Source organism: Strongylocentrotus purpuratus, unplaced genomic scaffold (genome assembly GCF_000002235.5).
Source record: "Strongylocentrotus purpuratus isolate Spur 01 unplaced genomic scaffold, Spur_5.0 spur5_contig_861, whole genome shotgun sequence".
NCBI lineage: Eukaryota > Metazoa > Echinodermata > Echinoidea > Camarodonta > Strongylocentrotidae > Strongylocentrotus > Strongylocentrotus purpuratus.
The window spans coordinates 203815-211612 of NW_022145570.1; the positions used below are offsets into that span (position 1 = coordinate 203815).

At 38.2% G+C, this 7798-nt stretch overlaps 1 protein-coding gene across 1 annotated transcript; it reads right to left on the reverse strand.

The window, feature by feature from the left end:
* Positions 1-350: 350 nt before the first annotated feature.
* Positions 351-6599, reverse strand: LOC100893646 (cytochrome c oxidase assembly protein COX11, mitochondrial-like). Its single transcript, XM_030998704.1, has 5 exons — positions 6503-6599; positions 4644-5224; positions 3619-3774; positions 2334-2501; positions 351-621 (listed from the first exon to the last, which is right to left on the reverse strand). The coding sequence occupies exons 2-5, from the start codon at positions 5193-5195 to the stop codon at positions 475-477; spliced, it is 1023 nt and encodes a 340-aa protein (XP_030854564.1). The 5' UTR covers positions 5196-5224; positions 6503-6599; the 3' UTR covers positions 351-474.
* Between the last annotated feature and the right edge of the window lie 1199 nt (positions 6600-7798).

Here is a 7798-nt window from a genome sequence, read left to right on the forward strand (position 1 = left end):
AATATATCAGAAGATGTATTCACTATGTGCTGAAAAGAAAGAAAGAGCATTGCAGGGCGAGTCCAGAGTTATATTTCCCTTTAATTTGTATCCAATATAATATATCACCAAATATCACAGAATAATTAAAAAATAATCCATAATCGAATTAACGTTTTCTTCTAAAAAATGTCATTCTGATCTCTGTATTGATGACCGTAATCATTCTAATGGATATACTGTTGATCATTCTGTTGGTTCATTGATAGTCATCCTGATAACCATTCTGACTATCATTGTGATTGTCAATGTGATGGTCACTCTGGTGGTCATTTTGATGTTCAATCTGATGGTCATTTTGATGGTCACTCTGATGGCCAGTCCAACAGCAATTAATAATGATGACATTTTGGTGGTCAAACCGATGGTTTTCTGATGGTCATTCTAAATGATGATCACCGATTCTGATAATCATTTTGATGTTCATTCTGATGGTCATTCCGGCCTTGACCATGGGTCTGGGAGCTCAAGCCCCTCCTTCGACTCAAAGAAGGTATACGACAGAGTAATGTTATTGACCTTTGCCATCTTTGGGTCTTCATCAAAGTCAGGATCGATGTAGAAGAACACAGGCATGTCCACCTATGTGATAGCAATCAAAGAAGAGAGATAGAAAGCAGGGTCTTGGTTAAAAGTTATTCTGAAAAGCATGTTCGAGGGGGGCGTTGCACAAAACTTGTCATCAGTGACAAATGAAAGTTTTTATTATCCTTGCTTCTGATTGGTTATCAGTAGATTTGTCACAGATTTTTGTTATTTGTCATTGAAAAAATGCTTTGGGAAACGCCCCCCAGGTGGTTTAGGGGGATTTTAAGTCTTTTAGGTTAGGGTAACTTTGAATAACTTTATACCTTTGAATCCTAAATCATGTGACTGGGTCGTGACCCACACCCACGTTATTTTTTAAAGAAATCATGCTAGCTGAAGTAGACTCAATTGTAACTTATTACTTTCACCTTCTTTGTAAGTTCGCAGGGTTTTACGACCTGAAATGTCTTACCCAAAGAAAGACACTTTCGTTGACCTGAACAGACCCAACCACAAATGTGCCCCTCATTGAACTATCACTCCAAGCATCTTTTCTATTTTCGTTGGCCTCACTATTGCTTGTACTGGCCCAACAAGGCTCTGCAGTATCACCAGCAGCTACCTCGCTTTCCAAAGTCTGTTTTGTTGCCACAATCACAGTTTTGGTTGTTATTAAAGTCATCAATATCTTCATCGTTCCCTAGTACCAAGAATAACCTTATCTACTGTGGCCATTTTCTTGCCAAAAAACACCTTACAACTGTGACTCTGTGAAGTATACAATGTACAATTATATAGAAAGCTGTTGCACAGTTATAACATGGTCATCTGACTACTAAAACTCAGGTGATCAAATGGGCATATTTTGGAAGTCAGTCTTCCAGCATTTGAGATTTTGCATTTGCTCCATAGGTTAGAAAAGTTTAAAAGTGTCTATAATTCTGTTTATCAAGATGTAATTCTAACAGACCCAACACAAATCATACTGATCTGTTATATAAATATCAATTGGAGATTGATTACAAATATCAGATATAAAACGTAGTGGCCTAAGCACTGGCCCAAAGTCTTCTGCAAAGACAATCATAAGTCTACTCTCATATCCACACCTCTTCTTACTTTGCAGTATCTGATGCCATAAGTCATAATTTTATTTCATTTCTTTTCATCCTTTTGAATTTAAACAACTTATACAGTCAAACCTGCTTTAGCAACCACCTGTATAGAAAGACCACCTGTCTACAAAGACCACTTTTTTTGTTCCCCTCGAAAATGGTTTCTTATTGAAAGCTTTATATAAAGACCACTTCCCCATACATGTCTCCCTTGGGTGGTCCTTATAAATAGACAGGTTTCACTGTATTTAAAGGTAAAGACCAGTTCTGGTCATGCGATTGCACTGTGAAAGAAATGTTGTGGAATCGATCAGAAAAGGTTGATCATCTAGCATATAAGTATTGGTGTGTACTGCAAGGTTCTGGAATCATCAAAATTATAAGAAATTTGGCCCAGTCTTGGTAAAGTTACAAGCACCAAACACAGAAAGATGTATATGGGACTACACAAACATGTGGCATAAAAATCCATCCGATTTTTAAGCTGTTACATGCCATATTTAGAATATTAAGGCATTTGAAGAGCCATGGTTTTCAGGGAACACGTTAATTCTGATGTTCTTCCACAATTGCATAATAACAATGTTAACACTCATAAATTATTTTTCACCTCTTCCCAGAACTCAACCTTCTCTTTAAATAGCACCATACCTGTTCATGAGGGTTCAGCCGCTGCTCCTCAAAGCAGAAGCACTGAATCTTGTTGAAGTACTGTCCAGCATCGAAAGGCACCACGTTGTACGTTGAGATACCAACAATGGGTTTGTCTGTAGGGTTCATGGCTGAGTAGAAGGCCAGCGCCGTCTCACCAGGGACAAGCTGGAAAGGTGCATTTTAGATATGAATAAAATTAATGTTAATGATGATGATGATACTTAATATATTAATAATAATAATAACTAAAACAACAAATACAACAAAAACAAGAAGTATAAACCTATAAACAAACTACTTCAGAAAAAGTAGGAGCATATTTATGCAATTATATAAGGAGAAGGATATTCCAACAGGCATTAAACCTTGGTAGGCCTACAGGAATATAAAATCATGAAGGGTAACAATAAGACATGTAGATGGAAACATTTCCTGTAATGGTTGGACTTTTAGAAGATTTTTAGGTTATCACTCTCATAGCATCATATGGCAAGGATTCTCTGTAGGATTCATGCCTGAATAGAAAACCAGCGCTGTCTCACTGTCACTGGGTACAACTTTGAAGAGGGTGGAGTTCAAAATGTGAGATGCTAATCATGCTCTAGCTTTATCTTTTCATTCATGCTTCTTCTAACTTCCAATACAAAATACTTCAACTAATAAAATATACAGTGGTCTACATATAAAATATCAAGAACCAGTTACACAAGGTTTTTCGAAATACTGACTAGTATCATAATCCTGGCTTTAGCTGTGCTTCTATAAGGCGCTACAGATACCCACATTTACTTCACATGGGTAGAGAGTGGCAAATGTAGATTAATTTCTTGCTGCGGGATGTTAGTGCCATGGCGAGGAATCGAACCCCGGACCTTGTGATCTATAGCCTGGTGACTTATCCACTAGGCTACAACACCTCTCACGCCCTGACCCTAATCTTGACCTTCATTGTAATAATAATAATAATAATAAAAGGCATTTCTATAGCGCCGTCTATCTAAAAATTCTATTCCGAGGTGCAATTATTATCACCCCGGCTTTAGCCTAGCTGCCATTACAGCGCTCTAGCATTAATTCCTACCAGGTACCCATGTACCTCACCTGGGTCGAGTGTGGCAAATGAAGATTAATGCCTTGCCAAAGGACATTAGTGCCGTATCGGGGATTGAACCACGACCTTTGAACTCCAAGTCAAGTGCTTAAACCACTCGACTACGACACTTGTCCTGACACATGGTGGAGTATTCTGCAATTAAGATCATACTTTTGTGATTAGACTAACCTTAACTTCACTCTGTTGAGGTCTGAAGTTCCATCTCATGCTGGCAGCAGTGTCTGCGTTGAATCGGATCACGAGCTCTCTACCTCGCACAGGTGCCATGGTCTCCACCTTCTCAGTGTCATGACCTGCAGTAGCCTGACCTCCTAACCCTGTGGCCTGTAGGTCAAATAATACAGTTAGAATAATCTTTGTGGGCATTGTTGTAGTAAGATTTAGAAAATATTTATCTGGCTCCCCTAATTATATACTTTCAGCTGATATACTTAACCAACATATATTTCATTATTAATGTATAAATCTGTCAATATAGACCTACAGAAAACTAGATTTTCTTAGCATTATAACATTTCCACTTTATCAAGGGCAAATTTAACAACATTTGATTTTAGATGTAAAATTTTGATTTAAGATTCAAAATCAAGGTTCTTCCTCTATTATCAGACCTGCCAACCTCTGGAGTTAAAAAACTGTATTCTTTAATCCCAAAAGTTGTATTTTACTGACAAAAGTTGTATTCTTAAAAATGAACACGGACTGTTACGCCGATCAATGCCTCTTACAGTTCCTACATACAGGAAGAATTTTTTTTAAGGATCGTTGGTTGAATATGCATGATTTCGTCATGACTGGTGTGTTCGATGAACCAATGAACATCCCCAAATTTCCAATGTGAGATGCTTGTAGGATATTTTATAGGACAGAATGGGCATTTTGCCATTGAAAATGACACACACACACACAAAATACCTATAAAAAAATATTTAAAAAAAAAAAAAAAAAAAACTGTCGTATTTGCTTCTAAAAATCGTACTGGTTGGCAGGTCTGTATTATGCACATCTGCTGACTTGACGTAACCGTGCCTTTAAAAATGTTAGCAAAACAAGAAATTGATACCCTACAGCACTGATTAACATGTAAGCATTTTAATAGCAAAGGTTTCTATCCTATCACTTTAGTAATGCAGGAATTTCTTGAGTAGTTCTACCACATCTGTACTTAATAAAATCCTGCACTGGTACGTTACCTGACAGAATACTGTGTAGAGGGGAACCGCTGCATATGAAAACCCGACCACGAGGACAGCTCCAGCTACTACATAGAGCATGACTGATTTATTCCTCTCCCGCCATGCACTCCTAGTCTGGTTCCTACTCTGCGAACTGTGGCAACGCACTGGTGCTGCCACACAAAGACCTCTTAGGGCATAAAGTGGACAGTTCCTGAAGAGATATTGACCTTCACTGGGCCTGGAGAGTCTTGATGTGGTACTCATGCAACCCAATGGTTTGGAGGTGTGAGCTAGACGGCATCCTTGTCCAAAGTGAGACGAGGGTTTGAGGGCACTTTGAGAAGTTCTTACACATCCTTGGTGTGATGTCATGGCTTTGAAAAGTGAAATATGGGATCTATGTAGAGGATTCCTCATTGCACTGGTTGAGTGGAAGAGATGATCAGATTTCAAGGGGGTGATTCTCTGAAGCAGGTTGTTATGGAGAATGCCCCGTTGCAGAGGAACTGATACAGATGATGCAGTCCTGGCTAAACCAAGAAGATGAGCTGATGACACCTGCATCATGTCTCCAATACTTTCCTGTAGTGGAGAAACTGAAAAAGCAAAAGCCAACTGATGCTCAATCTTAATAAAAAAAAATCAAGTTTTCAACGAGACAGAGGGAATGAAGAAAAAGTCTTTCCAAAAGCTTTCCAAAAGCTATTTACTGCTGCAGGTACTCTGCAACTAAATTATCAGTACTTCTGGGCTCATGCACAATTCAAACCAGACACCAGCTACCTTTACAATTAACTATGAGTATGATAGTTTTGCACCACTACACACTTACTTATCTACATACCAGTATTTATTTATCTCTTTAGCCCTTTTGTAGAACCAACTTCTTAAAGTAAACTTATTTGAAATTGAAGGGAGAGATATAAATTGATCCATGATAAACTGCATTGGTTTTGGATGCAGTTGATGCATCGTTTTATTTCTCTACTGCAGATTTGGAAATCTAATTTAGTCACATACCTGTCTTATATTGGCAGAAATTAATTCCTTGAAATGCTAGAGCGCCGTAATTGCAACCGTGCTAAAGCCAGGGTGATAATCGGGAGCGCCAGGAGTGACTTGTCATTTGAAATTTAATCAAAAGCATTACATTATTTCCTGATTTTTTAAAATTTTCAATCCATTTTCTCCACCTTAGCCATTCTTTGAGTAGATCTAGTCAAACTTCTTCTATCAAAAGCATGAAGAATATTCTGTCCTTTGCATTTGCACTGGGCCGCGGTGTGACAGATGTCATCAAAATTGTAAAGTAAAAAGATTGTAGACTCCATCTGTATATTTCTTGGCAATTTCTGTAATTATCTATTCTAGATCTGATGGATTGTTTTTGTTGTTTTTAATAAACTATCTGTTAACTATTGTGTGCAAATTGGAGTTTTTTTGTCTGTAACTAGGACGTGTATTTTGTAAGTTGTAACGCATTCTTGATAAATGATAACCTGATGATATCGCTGGAAAAAAAGTGGAATTATTCCGATTAATTTATCTAGTTGCACCAATTTGTAGACTAGTCTATAATTTTCATGTTCACTTGGTAGTAATTGATCTCAACAAATTCATGTAGAATATTAGAAAACATGGATCGAATGTGATTGTCACATTCCTAATATCAAAGGTGCAAGAACTTTCTCCGAACTTTGCACATCCCATCATCATTTTCACAAAACACGACATGTTTCGGAACGTATGGGACTGTAGTGCCAAACAAGCTTGATTTTATACGGATTAAATAATGTACGTACACGAAAACGAAGCTTTAATGGTAGAAATAAATACAGCTAGATGAGAAATACAGTAAACCTAAAGTATCTTACCTCAGTTCAGTATTGTAAGCATAAGTCGTGAACAACTGAACACCAATTTTGTAAAATTCATCCGAGTTACATCAGGCAACAAAACCGGTCCATAGGTAAAATACGCATGCGCAATGAGATGCTTCTTAGAAGTTGCGTAATATCTACTTGGACACCAACTTTCAGCCAATGGTCAAGAATCGACATGGTCCCCCCCCCCCCCCCCCCCCCCCACTCAGTGTTATTTGGGGTACGCGTTTCCCGGCACGCGTTTGCTCATTCCATCCCTTTGAAAGCCTCACTTATCTCAGGACTGTCAACATTTCTGAACCCCCCTTTAGCAGGCTTATCGCATGCTTTTCCTGCTTTGGGGCCCCCCTAAATCCGAAACACTGCTCAATGTACCCCCCTATCTATGATATTCAAGATGTTTTATAATCCCCTTTTTTTAAATTTCTCACGAGTCCAAAGAGAGAGAGAAAAACACCCACTTTTTTGATATTTTGAAACCCCGTTTTTTAAATTTCTAGGAGTCCAAATAGGGGGGAAAAACACCCCTTTTTTAAATCAATTTTTGGGGCGGACTTTGTTGCGAGAAAAGTACCCCTTTACCAGAGATTTTAGGAACACAAATGCGGCCCCTCCGGCATGGGCAACATCTTGTTGGGGCTTTTTTAATACATAAGATAGGCCTCAGTATCAATCTCCTTTCCTGATCAGAAGAAACCAAAATTGTATTTTTGTGCCAAAAAGTAACCCAAATGACTGGCGAATTGAAGGTGCCTGCCACTCGTTTAAAACATATTGTGACCCTCCATTTTAATTAAAATGCATGACTTTTATATTTTAACTTTGTTTATACATGTTCACTTTCTGTTTTGCTTGTCAGGAACCTGATGGCAATGTGTAATTGTAATGTAACCCACATGGACTTCACACACATCTGTATTTTGTTTAAACCGATGTGTGTTATTAGTTCATACAGGTTACAATTACTGTATCAAACTGCTCATACAAATTTCATAGATATCCTTTTTTGCTCCCTCACTACCATCCATGTTAATTTTTCTTTGTCGCTCATTCAATTCATTTCTTGCTTGCTCTCTCTCCATCCCTCTCTTGAACAGCTCTCTCAGATGTTCTCTTCTCGTCTCATTTTCACTCCCTCACTACATCCACATATATTTTTCTTCATCGCCTATTCAATCTCTCTAGCTTTCTCTCTTACACACACTCCCCACCCCACCCCCTTCCGTCTTTCATTTCTTCTCCCTCTCCAACTTTCTGATATTTGCTCCCTCACTACCATCCACATTA